This window comes from Sceloporus occidentalis, unplaced genomic scaffold (assembly GCF_023333645.1).
Source record: "Sceloporus occidentalis isolate IW3139 unplaced genomic scaffold, rSceOcc1.0.p SCAF_14, whole genome shotgun sequence".
In the NCBI taxonomy this organism is placed as follows: domain Eukaryota; kingdom Metazoa; phylum Chordata; class Lepidosauria; order Squamata; family Phrynosomatidae; genus Sceloporus; species Sceloporus occidentalis.
Genome location: NW_028316994.1, coordinates 8,481,635 through 8,504,558, shown reverse-complemented (window position 1 = coordinate 8,504,558; position 22,924 = coordinate 8,481,635). Strand labels below are relative to the sequence as shown.

The 22,924-nt window shown below is 43.6% G+C and overlaps 2 protein-coding genes across 7 annotated transcripts; both read left to right on the top strand.

Annotated features, from left to right (window-relative positions):
• Positions 1-384: 384 nt before the first annotated feature.
• On the top strand, positions 385-7,556 carry LOC149303785 (uncharacterized). Of its 2 annotated transcripts, XM_089480055.1 has the most exons (5): positions 385-1,392; positions 2,286-2,333; positions 4,399-5,238; positions 6,022-6,054; positions 7,208-7,556. In XM_089480055.1, the coding sequence occupies exons 1-5, from the start codon at positions 1,281-1,283 to the stop codon at positions 7,255-7,257; spliced, it is 1,083 nt and encodes a 360-aa protein (XP_089336181.1). In that variant the 5' UTR covers positions 385-1,280; the 3' UTR covers positions 7,258-7,556. The 2 variants fall into 2 exon arrangements, with proteins under 2 accessions (XP_089336181.1, XP_089336182.1); XM_089480056.1 differs by lacking the exon at positions 2,286-2,333 and having other exon boundaries at positions 387-1,392.
• Positions 7,557-8,477: 921 nt separating this feature from the next.
• On the top strand, positions 8,478-22,252 carry TMEM219 (transmembrane protein 219). Of its 5 annotated transcripts, none has more exons than XR_016271954.1 (6): positions 8,496-8,670; positions 19,317-19,483; positions 20,635-20,854; positions 20,955-21,063; positions 21,119-21,250; positions 21,354-22,252. XR_016271954.1 is itself a non-coding variant. In XM_089480097.1 (6 exons), exons 2-6 carry the CDS (start codon positions 19,325-19,327, stop codon positions 21,480-21,482), a joined length of 729 nt encoding a protein of 242 aa, XP_089336223.1. In that variant the 5' UTR covers positions 8,500-8,670; positions 19,317-19,324; the 3' UTR covers positions 21,483-22,250. The 5 variants fall into 5 exon arrangements, 3 of the variants coding, with proteins under 3 accessions (XP_089336221.1, XP_089336220.1, XP_089336223.1); XR_016271955.1 differs by having other exon boundaries at positions 8,497-8,670; positions 21,143-21,250; positions 21,354-22,251; XM_089480097.1 differs by having other exon boundaries at positions 8,500-8,670; positions 21,139-21,250; positions 21,354-22,250.
• Positions 22,253-22,924: the final 672 nt, after the last annotated feature.

Genomic DNA, 22,924 nt, shown 5'->3' with positions numbered 1-22,924 from the left:
ATGAGAGAGAGAGAGAGAGAGAGAAATGCTCCTGTTTCCCATTCAAGGGCTGCTTGCAAAAAAAAGGGGGAGCAGCTCAAGAGGAAGACTGGGCGCGTCCCACATGACCCGGGAAGGTCCCACGTGACCCGGGCTGGGCTGGGATCACGTGGTGGCGCTCCCCCTCTCCTTTCTCCTTCTTCCCTCCCTCCCGGAAGCGGCGGCGCTTGGTGGGTCACATGACCCTGGGAGGCCAAAGGGGGAAACCGGTCACGTGGCGGGGGTTGTCTGGCTGGCTGCTGGGTGAATGTGCCGGGCGGCGGCGGCGGCGGCGGCGGGCCTGAGGAAGGGGAAGGCGGGCCGCGGGGAGCGAGGGAGATCCGAGCGCCTTGGAGGCCGGGGAGGGAGCGGCGGAGCGGGCGGAGGGTTTGGCTGGGCTGGGCCTGGGAGGAAAGGCGAGAGAGTGCCCCGTTCAGGGCCTTCCTTGGGAGGAAGGAGGGGAGTCTTTTAGCTGGAGGTTCCTGGCTGGGAAGCCTAGGCCTTGGGGTTTAGCGGTGGGATAAGGCCCGGGGGAAAGGGAAGGGAAGGGAAGGGCGAGCTTGGGAGGCCTGGTTTCCCGAGGAGGAGTCAGTAGCCATTGCCCAACTCCGAGGGGGCAGCAGGGAGGCTTCGCCGGCTCCGAGGGAAGCTTCTGGTGGGGAAAGGCGCCTTTTTAAACGGGGATTGATTTGTGTTTTTAAAAAAGGAACGTGTTTGTTGTAGAGGTTTCTCTCGTGAAAGAGTGGGATGGAAGGAAGGTGCTGAGTGACCGGGGAGAAGAGGAAAAGCAGGGGAGAGGCTGCTAGAGAGAGAGGGAGAGGTTAGAAAACAAATCATAGTCAAGCTCAGGGCCGCCTTTGCATCAAGGGCTTGATCCGAGGGCAGGTGAGGGCACCCAAGCTTAGAACAGCAAAACGGGGGAGCTTCAGGTATCAGAAACCCCAAAACCATTTGGCTTCAGGTACCAGAGATCCCAAAGTAGTCCTTTAGGATTTGGGAGCATAGAGCTTTTCTTGGGGGAATCCCTGCCACTCGGGAGCCTCCTTTTTTGTGTGTCAGGAGTCCTGGGTCTCAGTAACTGTTAGGAACAGCCGCTTGTTTGTAGTGCTGAAGAAAGTAGCCACTGGGAAGGAAGGCCGGCCTTGTCTTAAAAGAAGGGTTAGGAAACGGCTCCGGTGGGGCCCCTGGTGTTAAGGAGCGCCCTTCTGTGCTACTGAGGCTCTACTCCCCTCACCGACCGCTTCCCAGACCATCCAGAGGCCATGCAGAAAGAGGAACTGGGGATGGATGAGAATCGCAACCCAGAGGAGGAGCTGCATCTCCTTGGAGGGAAGAAGGAGAAATGCCACAACCTTAGCAACCGCATCCGCACAGGTAAGCTTAAATGCCCCCATGAGGCCTGGCACCCATTATCTTCTAAGTCACTAGGGCCAGCCTTGGGGATAGGAACATCTCACCTGTTTCACGTGGCGCTCATACATTTTTAAAAAGCTGCCACATTTGTTTCCAAAGCAGTGTTGCCCCTCACTCATTTCTATCCTTCCCTCCAAATTTCTTGTTATCCCTTTAGCCTCAAGAACCGCTGGATGTGTTCTTCCTGGCAATAGAGTGCGTTCTTACAGATTCTGCCAGGTTTGTTGGCTTGAAATCCCATCCTCCTCCAATAAAGTTCCCACCTGCCTCCTTCATACAAACCAGATTGGGGAAATAATCCAAACTACCAGCTATATTTCAGAGGAAGGAACTGGAAAAACTATCTCTGAGAATTTCTTGCCTTAAAAAACTATGAAATTCATGGGGTTACTGTAAGTTGGCGGTCGACTTACAGGCGCACGCGCACACACACCGGCTGCCACATCTCTCTACAGCATCAGTTCTCAACCTGTGGGACACGACCCTTTTGGGGGTCAGACGACCCTTTCACCAGGGCCGCCTAAAACCATAAGAAAATACGTATTTCCAATGGTTTTAGGAACCAAGACACTGCAGTGTTATGGTTGGGGATCACCACAACATGAGGAACTGTATTAAAGAGTCGTGGCATTAGAAAGGGCTCCACAGAATATAGGAGCCCTGTCCATCCCCTGATAATTCTCAATGTACTAGTCTGCACTCTCTTCTTATAGCACTGGTTTCCTGTTCCTCACCAGGATGGCGCTTATTCATTTATCTGTTCAGTGGCTCCTGTTTTGTAACATGCATATAAATGCAAGCTGTTCTTTTTTATCTGTAATTGCTGCAAATAAAACCTTCTTTCTGTCATGCAGGGGGTGGAGCAGAGCTGGGCTACAGGCCAAGCCAGGTCTCCAGAGAAGGTGTGTTACACTGAATTGGGGCTTTCCCTTTCTGTCATGGTGTCTCTGTGTGTTTCTGTCTCAGAATGGCTACATCCCAGTGCAGGGTGAAATGCCTCCACCCTCAAGATCTTGACTTCCACACAATGGGCACTAGAGTCTCTCAGTCTTGTCTGTTGAAGCAGTGTGGAAGAAAATTTGATCGTCTGCCACTCTTGTTTCTTTGCTAGATACCAATTTTTTTCCTTCTACCCTACTTGTGGAAAGATATAAAATTTATTTAACAGGGCAATGAAGCTTATGGATTATAAAAGAACTGGGAAAATTATAACTTCAGATTCTCAGAGCAGCAAGGTTCTGCTTGTGTTTTACAGGAAGGACCCTGGATCCAGAATTCCTGGGATTTTTAAAGAAGGATTTCACAATCCCAAATTAATGAGATTTAGGCCTTGGCTTGAGATCCCTTACATCGGAGAATTGATTTTCAGAATTTCTGTTTTTTCTTTCCCCATCTTTTCTCAGAGAAGCTTAAAAATATAGAGGCAGGATGTTTTAAAGCTAAAACAGCCTTGGATTTAACAACTCACTTGGTAGCCAAGGACAACCAGAAGTTTCATGTGAAAAAGTGAGTGGGCTGGCAAAGGAATGACATCTAGTCCTTCTCCACTTGGTTTCTGTTTTGGTGTGAAGGAGGGAGACTTACACTTCCTCCAGCAGCCTGTTGGAAGAAAGACTTTTTAAAAGAGTCGCATACCAATATATTGTGTGTGTAAAGCCTTCAAATAGCCTGTTGACTCTTGGTGACCCCATGTGTTAAGGGACACTCCAGAGGTGGTTTGCCATTTCCTTCCTCAGAAATATAGCCTGCAGCACCTGGTATTCATTGGAAGTCTCCCAACTAAGTACTGTGTTTGTGTGTGTGTACACTGACTCTGCATAGCTTCTAAAAAGCAGTCAGGATCTGATGATTTTAGAGTATTTAGGCCCTTCACCAAGATACTAATTGCTTGCATTTCTATGCTGGCCATAGAGCAACATGCATTTCCTATTCTGAAGCCATTGTGTAAACAAAGGCCCATTAACTTCAAGCAGTTTGTAAAGAAGGAGTAATACCAGGTGTTGTAGGCTATATTTCAGAGGAAGGAACTGGTAAAACCACCTCTAAGTATTCCTTGGCTAAGAAAACTCTGAAATTCATAGAGTCTCCAAAAGTCCATAGGCAATTTGAAGGCCCAGGTTCTTTTGACTGACTTCCTGAATAAATAACAAAAAGCAGTGAGATTAAAACAGCTTCAGAAGCGATAATTCAGATTTTGGTTGCAGTCATGTCAGTACACAGAAGGAGAACTCCTGCACTTGCCCCAAACCCCTTTTCTCTGCAAAGGGAATCCACACTTGGAACACTGTTTTGAAGTTGGCTGTTCTAAAGTGTATCTTTTAAAATTTCCTGTAGATTAGAAAGTTGTGAGACACTATGTTTTTCCTACTCTGATCACCTCTGCAACTTGCAGCTCTTGTATCATCATGATCCTCTCAGCCCCAAGTTGGAGGATAGGATTCTGCATTCCACAGAAAAGCAGTAGCCAAAGCATAAAATGCTTAGATGTCCAGCTGACTTGGCACCTGCAAATTTTTCAGTCTTCTTACGAAATCTCCACTTAATAACTTACTTTATTTTGGTTGTGCATGGGATGAGATAACTCATACATTGTACATATATGAAATGACAGAGTGGTGGTGATGCACTCCAGTGCTTCTGATGCTGGGAACCAATGTGCCAGGGACTCATACCATATTTGGGCCTATTGGCTACAGGTTTTTATCTTTCCTTGCTATTGACCAAGGACTGGTAGACCAGTGGCTTGGAGACTTTTAGTAACACCAATGCAGTCAATAAAAATGGTTTCTGGCACAGTTACAACAAGTTGGGGGAAAAAACTGGGCTCCTGCCTTTACACTGGTAATGGGAGGAGGAGAGAGGCATGATTTTCTCTCCCAAGAGACATGCCACAGGGTGGGGTGTAAATATGCTACAATATGTGGCTAATCCAAACCTTGCCTCATTGTTGCTTTCCTTCCTCTTCAGGTTCATGGGAGTCAAATGGTTACACCACCCCCGCTGAGATAGCAGAAGAGCCCAGTGTCCCCCTGAGCCCTTCCAACAGCCTTAACATCCGCAATCTCCAGTTGTCTGAACGGGACCCTCCAGTTCCTCATCACCCACGCCGCTACCCTCCTCACTTCTACCACGGCCGCCCCTTCCATGCTGCTTACCGCAAGACCTACCGAGGGAACCCCTCAGATCGCAAAGAATGGGGGCCCAGCACCAATGGCCACCACCACTGTGCTCCGGAGGGCGTTTCCAATGGGCGATGGCAGCATCGGCGTCGAGGGTACTCTGACCCACCCTCTCCATCCTCATCTCCTGAGTCAGAACGAGGCACCACTGTCAAAGCCAGTGAGAAGCCTGCTGTGGCATCTAATGCCAACAGCGCAGCCACTGAAGAGTCTGGGAAAGAAACATGGTCGCTCTTCAGGCCTCTTCCCGCTTTCCCGGTCGATAGCAGCAGCGCCCGGATCATCCCCAAGATCTCGTATGCCAGCAAGCTGAAAGAGAACTTAGATCAGCCAGGGAAAGCCTGCCATGTTCCTGCCTCAGCCGTCCGTACCACGAATAGCCTCCCCAATTGTGTCTTGGCACCACCCCCAAGCAGTTCCCCACCTATTGACAGCAGTCGACAACAGCATCTGGGAGCGATCTTTCAAAATGAATGGGGCCTCTCCTTTATCAATGAGCCAGGAGCTGGGCATGGTGGGGGTGGTGGGACAGCATCAGACAAGGAGGAAGAAGAAGCAGATGCTGGAGCTTGCTGGGAAAAAATGGAAGCCGGTGACTGGCAGGCTGCAAGAAATTATCACTTGGAAGGTAAGATGTTGGAAGTAGCCTGAGGCTGGAGGGAGGGATGAGGACTGAGCTAATATATTGAGGAGTTGGAGATGTTGTATATTTGATTGAATATATTGAGGTAATGTTGATGGGAAGGAGACCTTTCATTTGAAAGATAAAGGATGGGGTGGCAGTGGTGAGAGAATGTTTCAGGATATGGGGAAGGCCTTCTAAAGTGTATGGAAGGGGTCTGGGATAGAGCAAGCTGTCTGATGAAGAAGTAAAGGGCAGATACTGTTAATATGGTATTTATTTTCCTCAACTTTTCACTGCTTGCTAGATAAAATGCATTTGAACTTTGAACTTTACTCTTTGCCATTCCTTTTCCTAGACCCATATATGAATTACTAGGTAGGTGTCAAAGGGAGCCCACCCACTATATTTTGTAATGGGTTCAACTATTGCTATTGAAATGCTAAAGGGAAGGCTCGATTTAGTCGTAGTTGGTGGAAGATTTTCATAAAGCCTCCCCACTTGCCTTATTTTTTAAACATCTAAATAATTCAAGTATCGGCTGCAAATCAATTTCAGCACATTGAGGCAAAATCTGGAGATTTTATTCCCTGTTGTGCCTAGAGATGGGTGCCTGATCAATGTGCATTTGGTCACCAGTTTCTGAAAGTGGTTAAAAATGAGAAAATTCTTAGTAGTTAGCTGCTTGAACTATATCAGCGGGCTTAGGGATACTGAGTCTTATTTAGCAATATGCTGAGTCAATGCATTGCTTCTAATTTTCCTTTTTTCTTTCCTCTCCTAATACAGAGTGGAGTCATATATGGGAACTACACAATCAAGGTAAGTCATGGAAGGAACACCCTTTAGAATGATAGATCAGTTAAGCTTACACCTGTAAGACCAGTGATGCAAGTAGCCTACTACTTTCTGCCATAATTACTTTGATATTTTGTACCCAGTTATCTGTATGTCGACAGGAGATCCCAGAGTTTTAATCTATGACTTCCAAAATATGATTTAGGTGATTTCAGAAATGGGGCTGTATCTGAGCGATGGCCTTTGTAGCTCAGTTAAAAGCAGTCTTATGGTTTAAGGTGATGGATGGGGTGAGTTGTAGAGGTGTAGCTGAATTGGAAATCTTAGAAAGGAGGTGTCATTCCAAGAGTACAAGTGTATGTAATTTATCATTTTCAACGGAAACAATAGCTGAGACTTTGAGTAGCAGCTGGATTACGAAACAAAGCAAATGAAAACTGATTGTTTCAATCTTCACCTGGTTGCATTAGAAATTTAATATTTCTCAATGCATTGGTGAGTTTCCTGCCACATACCCATTGATGTACTGTATGCACACAATATGTCCTTAGCAAGTACAGGATTTTCAAGGAAAATTGCTTTCAAAAGTTAAGATGAGGTAAAGCCACATTTTAACAGGAAGTCTTCCTTTGGCTTTTTCAAAACAATGCCCTAGCTGTGATTGAGCACATAGTTCCTAATTTTGAAGCATTAAATGTTGCATGATGCTGACTGTTTTCTAGAGCCTTGACTGTCCACTGAAAGGATCACATTGTGTTTGTAATAGATTTTCAACTAGAGAACAAAAATGTGGCAGACTCCTATGACAAGAACACCCAACAGCCATTAGTCAGCACCATGCAGAGGCCAACAATTCAGGGCTTGCTTTCTGCAGAGGCAGTCAGAGAATCAAGCAAGTAAACAGACACTAAGTAACTGGGCTGATTGGTTTTCTGGAGGTGTAGAAGGTATACTGAATGAAACGGGAACATGGGGAAAGCTGCTGCAGTCAGCAACTGATTTAGACAGTTCAGACCAGTCATAGGATAACTTTTTGTTATCAGTGTAGATTGTTAGGAGACAGGTTTCACTGTCACCTTAATACAATAGGGGAATGAGACTTCAAGCCTGGGGTCTGGATTTCATGTACTACCTATGATACATCTCTCATTGAATCTGCATTCCATTTCTCCTATAGCTCCTAGCAGAGTGATTGTCTACACGGATACCTTGGATGGAAAGGGTTAACTCCAAGAATACCCAGGGGAAGCACCGCTAAGATATGAGGGGGGCACATGGGGAAAGGCAAGGCCCACCCCACCCCCCTTGAAGACTGGAGAAGCCCAGGCATCTTGAAAGGGGAAGCTATGCCACCTGCCTACCTCCCTCCCTCTGCTGTTATAGCCCAAATTGTTCTGGGTGGGGCTGATGCCTCATCCCCCTCTCTTCCCACTGATTTAATGCTCTGGTTTTAATTTCTTCACATGGTTTTTAATTTCTCTGGATTCCCCTGAAAATAAAGGCAAAAAAGAATTTATTTAAATTCACATCTCTTGCATTGTCGGTGTCTTGATTCTTACCCAGTGCAACACAGAGCCAAATGACAAACTTTGTCACCAGAAGAGCGACTGGCGATGGTGGTGCCGGTGGTGCTGAAGGCGGCACGATGGGTGGGACATATTTTGAAAGGACAGAAGTTAAACTCAGTTGGTGAAATCATAGGAAAAGCTTGGGGGAGTTTCCCAAAAGAAGTCAGAAGCCTTTGGCTGAGAACATTACACTTGAAAGACCTAAACATAAATAAGATTCACATCTGGACAGTGAGGGGGCATGCTGCTTGGCGCATTTCCTTCCATGCATCTTTTAGGGGTGCAGGGTTGATTTGGAGCAGTGCTCTATTTAAATGCTGATTAATGGGGACCATACTAGAGAAATAAACCGCTTTGGCTCTTTTTCTGGCTCAAGGCTATGGAATTCTGGGAATTCCGCTCTGGGCCCCACAACAAACAACTCCCAGAATTCCATAGCCTTGAGCCAGAAAATAATTAAAGTGGTGCCAAACCGGGTTATTTCTCCAGTGTGGATGCAGCCCAAAAGGCACCGTTTATTTCTAAACCTGTTTTCAACCCCAAACTTAAAGGAAATCGCTGAAAAGGAGTGCTTTTTTGTTGTTGCCCACAAACAAAATGGCTGCCTAAGCTTCAAAGGCGGGTAGTAGGCCTTTCTAGGGAAGTTTTCATCATCTCTATGGTTCTGACACTGAGGAGCCGTTATTAGGCGGGAAGGCGCGCGCGAGAGGGAAAGACGCATCATACAATTAACTCGCTAAGTGCCGGAAAGCGGAAAGGCAGGCTTTTTCCATATAAGGAAGAAAGCAAAAAAACCTGGCGACTCGGGTAGCGCGCGTGCGCAGTGTCTTTCTAAAACGTCATTCTCAAGCGCGAAGGCCGGCTGGGGAGAGAGAGAGAGAGAGAGAGAGAGAGTGTGTGTGTGTGTGTGTGTGTGTGTGTGAGTAGTACGCGCATGCGCAGTTATGACTCCAAGCTCCTCGCCTTAATAAAAGAAATGGAGGGTCGCCGCCACTGCTATTTAAAGGGACAGTAGCCCAAATGCCAGAAAACTGCGTTGAAGCTTCGGACTAGAGGCAACAGCAGGACTGAGGTAAGACGAAGTAAGAGGGCTGAGCCAGGATTCGAACCCAGGCCTCCAGAGTCATTGATTAATTAATTTAGACCATTTATTTATTTTTGTATTTAAAAACCTTTTTACACAACATTCCACATAGAAAGTGTAATAAACCACATTCATCTTCTCCGTTTCAGTATTAAGTATTAAGCAAACCAGTAATTTAAAAGGAAAACAACCACATAACATTATTACTATCTCCATTTCTTCCTACCGCCTTCTTTTCCTCATGGACTATTCATCATTCCACAAGGGAATAGTACTATTGATTTTGTTGTTATTATTATTATTATTATTATTATTACGCTTTATTTACACAGCGCTGTACAGATTAAAAACAACCAGAGCCTACTCTCCTCGTATTGCTCTGCCCCAAAACTGTCATTCTTCCTGCCTTATTTTGCTATGTTCCATATTGCTTCACTATTCCTTCTTTTTAGCCTTAATTCCAGATGTTGCCGTATCTCTTTATGCCAATCTTGTATTCGTAGATCTCCCTGATCTTTCCATCTTTTTGCTGTAATTAATCTTGCTGCTGTATTTGTTTATTCGTTTAGAGAATGCCATTGCCATCCTCTGAGGCTGAGAGAGTGTGACTTGCCCAAAGTCACCCAGTGTATTCCATGGCTGAGCCGGGATTCGAACCCCGGTCTCCAGAGTCATAGTCCAACACTCAAACCACAACATCATGCTGGCTTTCGTATAATATATTTAATGTTATACCACTTGAGTCTTCCTTATCCCAGACTCCAAAACCCCAAATATGCCAAAATTGTCTAGATGGGTGGTTGAGATAATGACACCCTTTTTTTAATGGTTATTAGTATTATTATTATCATTATTATCTTCTTATATTCCGCCTTTCTCCCAACATAAGGACGCAAGGCAGCAAACAGCACATTTAAAACAATATGGTTTTAAAAGATTGCAACATTAAAATGTATGAATATAAAATTTTAACAATTAAGCCATTTTAAACGTTTAAAAAGTTAGGAATTAAAATAGGACACATTAAAAAAACGAACCTTAACATTTAAATAGCACAGCATTCCCAGCCTTTATTTCTTTGTTCCCAACACAAACTGCGTTTCGTTCACCAAAAATTAATTTTAAAGAACGCTGCGTATGAAATTACTTCCAGGCTCCGTGTGAAAGTAAGGCATACACGAAACATAAATGAATTTCACGTTCAGACTTCGGGCGACCCCAAGGCCAGCTCAGACTGGGACTCAACATGACTTACCAATTAAAATAAACACAACGTTGTTAAAACAGACAAAAGGTCAAGGTTAAAATGGAATTGGTGCATTAACAACTTTAAAAAAAATTGAAACGTACAGTTAAAAATGGTAAAAAGCAGATTAAAAACAGTACATTTAAAATTATGATAACTATAATTTCTATTTTCTAACATTTCTGTTGTTTAATTTTCTTTTAATAACTTGATTTGTTGTTGTTTTTGTGTGCCTTCAAGTTGTCTCTGACTCATGGCAACCCAAAAGCAAACTTATCATGGGGTTTCCTTGGCAAGATTTGTTCAGAGGAGGTTTGAAACTGACATCCTCTGAGGCTGAGAGAGTGTGACTTCTCCAGGGTTACCCAGTGGGTTTCCATGGCCTTTAGCAGGGATTTGAACTCTGGTCTCTAGAGCCCTAGTCCCCTGCCACGCTGGCTCCCTTACGCCCCATATAATTAACTTTCCTGATAAACACCTCCTTCTTCAAATGCAGATCGGTTTTTAAGCATCGGAACAAGTTGCCAGACTGGAAACTGGTGAGGGCTCCTGAACCTTCAATGGTTGTGCAAAAGAGGGGATTTCAGCAGTTGTTGCTTCTTACTTGGTGGCTTGAGAAGCAAGATCTGTTGAAATTCCCTCTTCAACACAACAAGGAAAGGTGCAGAAGTCCTCTCCAGTTTTCAGTCTGGAAACCCTTGCTGGAACAAAACACTTAAGGCTTTAGGTTCAAAGTACTCCAAGGTAAAATCAGCGGGTTCATCTATACTGTATAAATAATGCAGTTTGACACCACTTGAACTGTCACGGCTCCTGGTATTTGTAGTTTTGTGAGGCACCAGCTGTGAGAACCAGCGTGACATAGTGGCTTGAGCCTTGGACTATGATTCTGGAGACCACCAAGGACTGAATCCTGGCTCAGCCATGTAAACCCACTGGGTGACCCTCAGGGTGAGCAGATGTCATAACTGCAGAGGAGGATAAGGGCACCACAACATGTAGGGCATTCAAGAAAAATGTAGGACACTCACAAATAAAAGCTAGAAACATAATACACAGTCATCCTTCCACATTTGCAGGTCTGACTTTTGCGGATTTGATTATTTGTGGATTTTATTAATATGTTCTCTGTAGGAATATCTAGGTCCTCCAGTGCAACTCTATGGTCAACTTTAACCAAAAGTCTCACTGAAAGACCTGGAGATTCCTAGAGAGAACACTCTACTAGGCATTTGTAGCTCCTCCAGTGCTATTCTGTGGTCAGTGTCTGGCAGATGTTGACCACCAGTTTGCAATGGAGGACCTAGAGATTCCTAGAGCGGTCTTCTCTCAGGTAAAAACATCGTGTTTTTGTTATTTGTATTTTTTCTACATTCACGGGGGTCCTGTGCCCCTAACCCCAGTGAATGTGGAGGGATGAGCGTAAATTAGGGCTGCCATAATTGTCCACTTTTACCAGGGACAAAATGTAGGACAAATTCAAGACCAAACTGTAGGGCAACTGCAGGACAAAACTCAGCTCAAAATGTAGGACATTTAAGGTCCACCATTTTTCTTCAATGTCCTACATTTTGGGCTGAGTTTTGTCCTGCAGTTGTCCTACAGTTTGGTCTTGAATTTGTTCCACATTTTGTCCCTGGTAAAAGTGGACAATTATGGCAACCCTAGCGTAAATGTAATATATATTCCTGCTTGGAATATATATTAATAATAAATAAATAATGATAAGTATATTTATTGTATGTAATGTAAATGTAATATAAATTCCTGCTTCTCAGTCATCCTCAAAATGGAGGACATTTTGGACTTCCTCCTGGACCTGTCCTGGAAAAGGAGGATGTCTGGTGACCTGGGGTAAGTCACAGTCTCTCAGCCTCAGAGGATGGCAATTGCAAAACCCCCTCTGAACAGAACATCCCAAGGAAAACCCATGAAACCTTGGGTGACTGTAATTCGGACATAGCTTGAAGACACACAACAACAATAATAAAGGCACCAGCACTGTTTGGCAGAGAAGGCCTTGCAAAACTACAGATTCCAGGATTTCATAACATGGGTCTACAGCAGTTAAAGTGGTGTCAACCTGCTTTATTTATCATTTCTCAGTCTTTTGAGAGTGTGTGATCCTGCTTTCCACTGAGTCTGCCTCTTGTTGGTTCTAAGCAAGAGCCAGCAAGTGGCCCTTCAGATCATGGTGGACTTCAGCTACCATTTTCCCTCACTTTTGTCTGTAGGGCCTAGGATTGATGGGCATGGCAGTCCAAGCAACACCTAGAGAGCCACAGGTTCTCCAGCATGCCGTAGTCCAGTCTTCCTTCTTGAGTGGATTTTAGTCATGCCATCAAGACTGGACTTTGAAGCATGCGTTTGGCAGCCTCACTCAGCAGCCAGAGGAGAAGGAGGGTCTCCTATACTTACCATGGTTCTGGTCATTTTGACTGGGGGATTCTGAAGTTGTAGAGCAAAAGGTCATAGCCCCAAGAGCTGCAGATTACTATTTGCTGCTTCCTTACTCTGTAAAATGATGAAACTGAGAGACTAAAATTAGCTAGATGCATAAAACTGCTTCCTCCAGGATTATGAGCACAAAGGGAGAGAAAGCGAGGTTTTCCTAACCTTGCCAGGCAGCTGAGATCTTTTAACCGGAGAGAGCCAAAGTCAGACTTTGAAAAACTTTTGACATGCAAAGCTTGTGGTCTAACACTAAGTAAGAATAGTGGTTTTCCCCCAGTCAATGCACTATTGATCAGAATATCTGATGTGCAATGAGGTCTTTTGCATATACAGTGGGCCTTTTGGTATCCACTGGGGTTTGGTTCCAGGACCTTTGTGGATACCAAAATCCGTGGATGCTCTAGTCCCATTAAATGCAATGGCATAGTAAAATGGTGTGTCTCATATTATATATATATATATATATATATATATATATATATATATATGGCACACCATTTTACTATGCCATTGTATTTAATGGGACTTGAGCATCCACGGATATATTATATATATATATATATAATTTAGAATAATTTCATGCTGTGGATGCAGAATCCCTGGATACAGAGGGTCAGTTGTATATTCAGGAGTAAGTCTCACTAACTCCTTAGTCATTTCCACAGTATTGCAGCTTTATAAGCATTTTTTTTTCTGGAGAGGTTAATACACTTTCATTTCTAGAGTTCAGTGGTGGACTCTGCTCATTCATTTTTTTAAGCAGCTGAAAGAGACGTAACTCTTCTTTGTCTGCCCAGTTTTTCCCTCTCTTTCACACTCCGAGGGCTCCCTTTCTCGCACATGCCTCTGCACCATGAGACAGCCTGACACAAACTTCCTCTTCCTCCCTCCCCTCTCCTGTTTTTATTCTTGTCAAGCTTTGAGATATTTGCAGCAAGCAAAACCCACCATGTAAACTCTGGCAAGGTCTGGGGAGGTGGTAAAGAGACAAGGGAATAATACAGCAAACAAAAACACTGTGCTATTCCCCTGTATTGTTTCCAGCAAAATGGCCTCAAAATTGAATGAAATTTTGCTGGGGAAATGGTATTTTATCTCATGCTTTATATTTATTTATTTATAAAAATAACATAATACAGTATCAACACATTGGTTTCCATTGGCTGCTGCTCTTTCCCCCCAATTTAATATGAAATTATCAGATTAATTGGAGAACAGTGTTTTCATATGTTTTTAATAAACATTCAGGATATACAGTGTAGTCAGACAGAACACTAGCATCCATTCAGACTGGTACCCCTTATTGTTAGTGAGGCCCCAAACCCATCACTCTGGCTTACACTAGTTCCTAATATAGTACTGTCAAATAGGCCCTACTGAGTTCAGTGGGATTTACTTTCAAGCAAGGTTGTGTAGGGTTGCAGCCATAATATCTATAAGAACATACTGACAATTGTGAAGTATGAGAAAATAAGTGTCATTAAAGACTGTATGTGTGCATGTGGATTGTGTGATGGATATTGGATCACTTCTAAATGTTTTTCATTGCTATTCCTTTTTTAAAATAAGGCAGTAGGGCAAAGAGGCATTAAATTACTTCTGCAAGTGTTGCTAAGGGTAGTGAAAAAGCAGTTGCACAGAATTATTTGGGTCAGTAGGCCCACAGAACTGCTCTTATTCCATGGGTTTCAGTGAGAATACATTAATGTCCTGCTTATTTCACAGAAAAGAGGATTTAAAACTGCAGTCATGGTTTGAATGAAATGCTTTTGGGAAAATGAAATGTAGCCTTTAGAAATCCTGCTGTCTTCCGAACAGGAGCAGAGGTTCTGAAAACTGGCAAGACTATAAATCGAGTGAGGATCTGGTAGCGTTTACCTCAGAGCTTGCTTAAAATGACCTGGTTTAGCTATAATTGTCTCTGAACATGTGTAGAGGGAATTTCCCTCACTATTGACAGGCTTTTCAAGGAGGCTACACTTTTCTGTTAGAAATCATGGATTAGTTGATTATCTTGTGCAGATATTAGGTCACTAAACAATGTTAGTCTGAAACGGGGAAACATCAAAGACATGTCACTGAGTGATGGTCAGCTGGAAGAATGTTTGTGGGAGTAGCAGGGTCTCTAGGTTGCATGACAAGACAAAGCCATAGATGGCTTTCTTAAAGCTTAAGATTTTTGGAGGATCAGGAATACTTATGGTCTTCCAATGTGAACTATGACACTCATAATTCCTGGCCTTTGCGCATACTGGTTGGGAGTTATGAGAGTTGTAGTCAAAAACATCTGGAAGACATGACCTTGCCTACTCCTGAATGATTGGATTTTTCCCTGAGTGTGAGCAGAAGAGAATTGCTTTACCTGTGCATTTAAAAAAAGACCTTTACGACTGAAATGTAAATGTGATTTAATTAGCAGGCAAAAAGACAATTACAATGAATTGCCCTTCAGTTCAACAGTGCCTTTCCAAGTGAAGTTCAAAGACTGGTTTGAGTCCTCCCTGCCTGCTGTTGTCATCCCTGCCATAGCCACTGGTGTACCTGGGAGATGGATTTTTATCTCCCAGCACTGTGACACCCCTTCCTTTTGAGCCTACTGTGAACTTCCAAGAGAGCCTGGATAAATGGAGCAGGAGTGCCTGGCTCTTGTTGCTGCCTGTGTTCAAACATCTCAGTTGCTTATACAGCAGTGGATGTTCAACAGACGTACCCTGATTTTTGCCATAACAAGAATTCTGCAGCGCAGGCGCTTCCGCCGATCTGCTGCAGTGCTCCGGCGTATCCTCTCAGCCAGTGTGCGCCGCAAGAGAGCCCTGCTGCGGCTTCACCGAAATGCTGTTGTCTCTGTGGTCACCATGGTATACTCTTCTTCTCCTGCCCTGCACTATGAGCATGAACTGATGGCCTTGTCAGAGAGGTCACACTGGATGCTTCCAAGATGTAGTGAATGGTGGGAGCGGATGATTTCTTCAGAGCAGGATGACCGGTGCTGGATTTCTCTGTTCCGAATGTCACGTTCTACACTGATGTATATCGCTGAAGAGTTGCGCCCTGCCTTGCAACGTCGAGACACTGGCATGCGGTCACACATACCTGTTGAAAAAAGGGTTGCCATGACCATCTGGAAGCTAGCTCACCATGACAGTTACAAGACTGTCTCAGAACTCTTTGGAGTAGGGATTTCATCTGCTTGCTCAATATTTGAAGAGGTCTGTGAGGAAATAAACAGCAGGCTGTTGGCTCAAACAATTCAGCTGGGAGAGCCACAGCAAATCATGGAAGGCTTCAAGGAGATGGGCTTTCCCAACTGTTTGGGCGCAATTGATGCTATACACATCTCTATTCTTTGCCCACCATTTTCAGCTGATTCTTATATCAATTGTAAAGGTTTTTATTCAATGGTGTTGCAGGCCCTGGTGGATAGCAAATCCCGTTTCACTGATATCTATGTTGGCTTTCCTGAGCGGTCCCATGACTCCCGCATCCTGCACAACTCTCCGTTCTTCAGCAGTATGGATGAGGGTGCCTTTGGGCCACAAACTTCAACAATATTGGAGGGCGTTTCAATGACTCCAGTCATAATTGGGGATCATGCATATCCACTTCGGCCCTGGTTAATGAAGCCATACCCAACGCCAAAAACTGAGGCTCAAGAGAAATTCAATGAGAGACTTGCTAAGTGCCGAGCATGTGTGGAGAGAGCTTTTGGGGTCCTGAGAGCTCGCTGGAGATGTTTGCAGATGAGGCTGGATGTCAGAGAGAAGCTCATCCCAGTGGTCATAGCTACATGCTGTATCCTCCACAATATCTGTGAGATCAAAGGTGATGAGTTGTTGGAGCCGCTGGAAAGCCCTGTTGCTGCTGCTGCTGCTGAAAACCAGAATGGTTCAGCAAGGCCAAGGGTACCATTGTCAGAAGCAGGACTGACCAAAAGAGCCTGCCAGATCAGGGCAGCTTATTGCTCCTATTTTGAAAGGAACCCATTGTAAAAGGGCAGGACTGTTGGATGGGCCTGTATACTGTGGAATACTGAGGTCCACTATATGGTACCAAGTTCTACAAATACCAAATAAAAAATAATGATTTTGAATAATCCATTGTTTTATCTTTTTTTAACAAATAATTTTCTATAGGCAATTACAAACAGCATGTCCTGTGTTGTTCTGAATACAGTATGAGACCAAAACCACTGATGTTATTAATGAGGGGCTGCCACCTTAAAAGCTGAGTATATATAAATCCCCTTAATTCTTCTCTGAAACATCTGCTGAAATACTTTGTTAGCTTGATCAATAGCCTCAGAAAATGAAAGTCAGTTTGTAATCTTTACCCCTGGGATGGGGCCGGGATCTTTTGAATTTTTAAATGTTGTGATCTTCATCTCCCAGAAGCTCCAGCCAGGATGGCCACTGGTAAAGGACTGTGGGAGTGATGGTCTGAAAAACCAAAGGTTCTCTATCACAGTATCACACCATGGTTTCAATCCTATGCACATTTATCTGAGAATAAGCGTTACTGAACTCAGCTGGATTTGCTTACAGCATAAAGCTATCTCAGGGTTTTTATGAATTTCTTTGGTTCAGACCTCTGTGTTTAGAAAACCAGTCTCTTATCCAGATGCTTCAGTTGAGAGAGGAGGAGAAGGACTCTATATCAATTATCCATTGGTCTAAGAAAGAAATATTTTCATACTTCTATAGGAATGCTTTTCTTCTAGTGAAACACTTTTTAAATAATTAATGATTCACAAGGAAGCTGAGCTAGAATGCAGTGTTGACAATCTGGTGACTTTCACACCAAAATGGGTAGTTTTCAGAGCCTTTGGTGTGATTTTGGTGATTGGTTTTAATGGTAATTTTGAGAGTTGAAATAAGTATTTGTTGAGATATGGGGGGGATTTGGTGAGTTTTGGCCAAACGTTTGGGGAATTATCTTCGAGGCTTGTTGGCAACACTGCTAGTCCCATTGTGCTAGTGACCTACATGCTTTCTGGTTTGTCAGAGAACTCCCAGCTTGTTGGTTCTAAACATGTCCCTTACAGAGTCTAATATTGTGCAAACCATATAATATGTTGAAAATTGTAGCTATTGCTTGTTTCTCTCAGTGATTGCTAATTAAGACACATGCTATCTTTAAGCTATCTTATATATTCCAGATGCTTTGGACAACAGTCTGTTACAGTTGCCCATACCAGCTGCAGCATCTGAAGACTGGCATCCATAACAAGTAGAGGCCAAAGCTCCCCCACTCTTGCCTTATAGTAATAGTATCTTGATTTTGTGTACCCCAAATGACATCATACATGTGGAAGAGAGTGGTGTCAGCAGTGTTGGGAGAACCCCAAGATTTACAAAAGTACTAAAAAAACTTTTTAGAAAATTAGGATGACGTGGGGAACTAAGAAGCCCAATGAGGACTGAACATGCTCATTTGACCAAGAGATGCTGGCTGATTGTTGGAGTGGGGGAAAATAAAACTGGAAGGGAGGAGAAAATGGGAATGCGGTTTTTTGAAAGGGCATGGCTGTCTGGTACTCTAATAGTATTCCATGCAAGTGCTATTTGTTATACAATACCAGTGATATGCTAGTAGCTGGGTCATGACATCTTTTGTCAGAAAGGAACTATTTGTGGATCTAAAAGAGAAACTCATAATGTTAGAGTGTATAAGAATTATTATCTGTAATTTGCATCATGATCTAGGTAGAAGTATGCTGAAGACATATACCAACAAGGGCTGCAATCCAACATCCCCTAAGTGTAGCATAAATTTGCATGTGAACCATATATCTTCCCCTCAACTTAGTGAAAAATCCCTGAAGCTGCCCCACATGGCCATTGTATGCTTTGTGGAGAGCAGGCAGGATTGGAGGCACATCTGGCTACAAAGACAAAAAAAGAATGGAGCAGCACTGAGGCCAATGGAGGACCCTAGCAGATCTAAGAGCTGCTGTAATCATTTCATATCTGTCTCTGAGGTCATAAGCTTGCTTCCCTGCCACAAATAATGGCTATGCTGGGTGGCTTCAGAGCTTTTCAGTAAGGTATGGGGCACTTTATGCACTGCACAGAGAGGAAGGAAATACCAACCCTGCAACATCCGAGAAAGGACATTTGCACTCGTAAAGGGAACTCACGCATGCACATGTCCCTAATAGAATTCTGCCCATTGTGGGATATATTTCTCAGAGCAGCTTGTTGCTGTGGAACTGCACACACACATAATCCTAGAGAAAGATGAGGCAAATTGTCTCTCAGGCCAGAAGAATTAATAGAAGGAAACCCAACAAAATGTGTGATTCGAATACTGAATAAGAAATTAAGCAAATGTAGTTTCATTCCTCATTCTGATGAAATTACTCATTTTGTAGCAATGTGCTACCTTGGAATGCACATTGTAGGTCACTAGGTCAAAGCACTACAATGCATGTGAGAATCAAGTATGTTAGCTTCACATTCAGGGACACACAACTTCCAGTGGTCCAGGGAATGCACAGATTTCAGAGGGCTATCTCCAACATACACAACATTTTAAAAAAAAAACTTGAAGCCTTCTTGCATCCTTGGGGTGGTAGCCTCATCCCATCCTTCCTAACCTCTTTTAGGTCCATTTTTCAAAACAGAATATGACCAGAAATTATATGTTTTGGGGTGGGGTGAGTTTACTCTGGGCCTAAAACAGTTAGGGGAAAGTAACAAAAGTGCCCCCACATCCATAGAGGATATAAATAGCCTTTAAAACGGTATTTAGAAAAACAAAGAGGCATTAGGAATCATGTTAGAGCCTATAGGCTGCATATAGCCTATGGGCCACACCTTGACTGCTTCCTGATTTGCACAGTATAGGAATGCTCTTGAATCGGGATTCTCTTTTGGAGTCAGGTTTTTTTCCAAGTACTAGGATGACACTTCACCCTTCTTACCCTCATCCTTAGGGCTGATCATGGTCATCTGCTCCCTGCTGGGCTCCCTACGTGTTTGCCTGGAGCGACACCCACCTCTGGTCACCTTCTTCTTCTGCCTTCTTTCATTCGCTGTTGCTTCTTTTGGCTTTTCTGCCTACATCAAGTCACACGAGGTTCAGAATCCTGATGTCAAAGAGGTGAGCTAGAAATGAGGGATTTAAATGGAAAATATGACAAAAGTACTTGTGATGGGATCAGGTTGGTCATAGGGGAAGTATAGGTTGTTGGGGGGAGGCAATAGCAGAAAATCAGGGACTCCATTGTTCTCTTGCTAAGTGATGAGGAATCTTTGGTTCTTCGTGTATTTTAAACAATTTGTATGGCCAACAGCAAGGGTGATGGTAGTGTCCAAAACATCTGGTGGGCCAAAGGCTCCCCAACTCTAGTTTGGTGGCAGAGTCCCACCAGCTGAAGGAAGGTCATAGTTCTGAAACTTTCTATCTGATTGGCAGTTCACTCAGATGAAATACATTGTATTTGCTCAACAATTATAGGCAGGAGCCAGAATGGTGGTGTGTTTTGAGTACTGGACTAGGGCTCCAAGAAACTAGGGATCAAATCCCCATGTAGTCATGGAATCCCACATAGTGGTCTTATGCAAATCACAGTCTCTCAGTCTTAGAGGAAGACCTCTGCTGAGTAAATATTGCCAAGAAAGCCATACAATAGGGTCAGTGTCAAAGTCAACTTAAAGGAACATAAGAACAGCAAAGGAAAAAGCTAGTGAAATCAGGCGTTCATTGCAGAACAAAGTCACAAGCTTGGAGTATTTGAATCTGCAGGAATGCGCTAATTGAGCCGAGGGCAGAATTACCTGTGTTAGTAGCAGTGGTTGTGCTGGTAGTTATTTCTCCATGTTATGTACTAACTTGTACATTTAGGATCTATGACGTTATTTAAAAAATAGTAACAGTAAAACAGGGTTAAGCAAATATGCCCCATTTCCCCAGACCACCCTTTTTCAGACAAAAGGAATGAATTGCCACAGCAAGAAGCCTCCAGGAATGCTGATTCATTTGTTAAATATATCACAGCTCTATCTCCCCTCTGTACTATTTAACATTTTTTAAAATCCCCCCCCTCCACTTCTAGCTTTCTTTTGTTTATTAGCACTTTGGGCAATTGATGTGATAATAGTTGGAATCTTCTGGTTTTCAAGCAGTTAAGAAAATAAAAATGATTTAAGAGGCAAGATCATGTGAAACTGGACCAAATTTTTAAAGACAAGTGGGAAGGAAAAATAAGGAAATGAGAAATTTAAGATGAAACTTTCCTCCCTGTCTTTAAGGACTGGAACTCTCTGCTACAGTCTCTGGCTCAGTTAATGTTCTGCATCCCAAATAAGACCCAGGAAAATGCAACACCACCTCCTTCCACAACCATTGCTGAGTCCCACACAACCGTCTCCATCATGGTTGGCCTCACCTTTGACCTCCACAATGGCACAGACCCTCCCAATGGTACCCACCTAAGTCTGACAGTTACTGGAACAAAATTAGGTCTGAGAGGTGAGTGATCTCTCTCTCTTGACTGGTTACAATGTCCTTTCTCAAAGATGTCAGGAATCCAAATTCTGTCCTTCCCCTCTTGGCCTTTCCATACATACAGGTCCAGATGCCCAGGAGCCAATTCACGTCTTGGCTGTCATCATGAACTCCAACACGCGGGAGAGCTGCCTTAGCATCATTGCACCTTCATCCCTTCTCCCCAAAACAAGGTGAGCCAAGAGCCATGAATTATGCTTTCCATGAATTCTTAACCCATTAATGCAGCACTCCCATCTTATCCTCAGACAGCCACTCACATGCGTGATAGAGGAGAGGGACATGCATCTGCAAGAGCCAGGGATTTGCTACCAGTCACATTACCAAACTAACCCTGCCCTATCCAGTATGTTGGACCAGGTAAGAAAGATTGGAGGGAGAGTATGTGTGTTGGCACTCAGGGTTTCTTTATGGTGGAAGCTGGTACTAGGACTATTCACTGTCACACCCCTTTCACTCTCAGGCTGACCGTGCCCTTTGCAGCCAACGTCTTCTGATGACCGGGGCTTTTCTTCTCTGCCTCTGTGCCATGCTGTGTTGTGCAGCTAGCCTGTGTTATCCACTACCAAGAGAGAAGGTGGGACAAATCTAAGTGAATCCAGACAATTTCACACTCTTGTTATCATGTTCTAGATAACCCACATGCACCAACTGTTTGACCTCATTTTCCTAACTACCTGAATCACAGAACACTCTGCATATTACAGATCTAAAGCTAGTCTGGATAGAGGTGGTACGGTCGAGCTGTGACTAGAATTCACCATAATCATGGTTCACTGTGAGAGGACTGGGTGAGAGGGATAATGCAATAAATTAGATACAAAAAAACCCCCTTTGTTCTTTGTATTATAAGTAGCTGTGTCACTGGCAAAAAGTGAGACATACAGTATTTCTCCGTTTCTAAGGGAGGAACTGCTGTTCGGTAGGGCAAAAAGTACCATAGCTCAAGTCAAGGGTGAACAGCATAAAACAGAAGCAAGTAATGTGACCGAAGAATCCCAGTGTCATTCTTGCTGACGTGATTCATCTGTTTATTCACTAAAATGTTTATATCTTATCTTACATCATGAGATATCAGGGCACAGTTTAGGCAACATCATGTTAAGGTTTATTGCACAATCTATGCATGTATAGTAAATGATTCAGAATCTATACATGTCTACTCAACACCATTGGGTCCAGTGGGATTGCAACATAAGTAAACCCTTGTTTGAGCTTTAATTTGGATTTATTGTATGAATGTATACCCCCTTTTAAATCAAAGGCATGCCTAGTACAGTGGACCCTTGTTATCTGCTGGGGTTTGGCTCCAAGGTCCCCTGTGAATAACAAAATCCATGGATGCTCAAGTCCCATTAAATATAATGGCATAGCAAAATGGTGTCCCTTATAAAAAATGGAAAATCAAGGCTTGGTATTTGAAATTTATACTTTTTTTGAACATTTTCAAACTGTTGATGCTTGAATCTGTATAAAAAGGGCCAACTGTACTTTACAACATTTTAAAGACAGAAGACATCAGCAAGACAACGCAATATAATGTTTATCAAAACCATGAAAAGGCATACAGTTTCAAACTGAAAAAGCAGAGAGCAGCAGCTGGAAGACGCAAATTACAAGAGCGCTGAGACTGAGAAGGAGTATCCCTTGGACAACTGCTTAAAGGTTAAAAGGGAAGAGGCAGAGCCGGTCTTCATGGCGAGGGCTTTCCACACTTTCAGGCTCTGCCTCCAGTAGAGACCCACTTGGCCTCATCCAAATGTGGGGCAACGGGAGTCTCTGAAGCCGTTTGCCACACTTTACTTCAAGGGCTGTGGCTAATAGTGTGAAATTTATTCTGTCTTTTCTGTCACTTTATTTATTTGGCACCATCACAACGCAGTGCAGTACGTGGCACTTCTCTGCAAAGGAACAACACAACAGGCTTATTTATGTATTCATTTCAAGGGTCACTCTCCCACTTTTGGCAAAGGGGCTCCAGACGCGGAGGGCATGACGCCCATTAGGCAGGGCTGCTCTTCCCAGAGGCCAGGG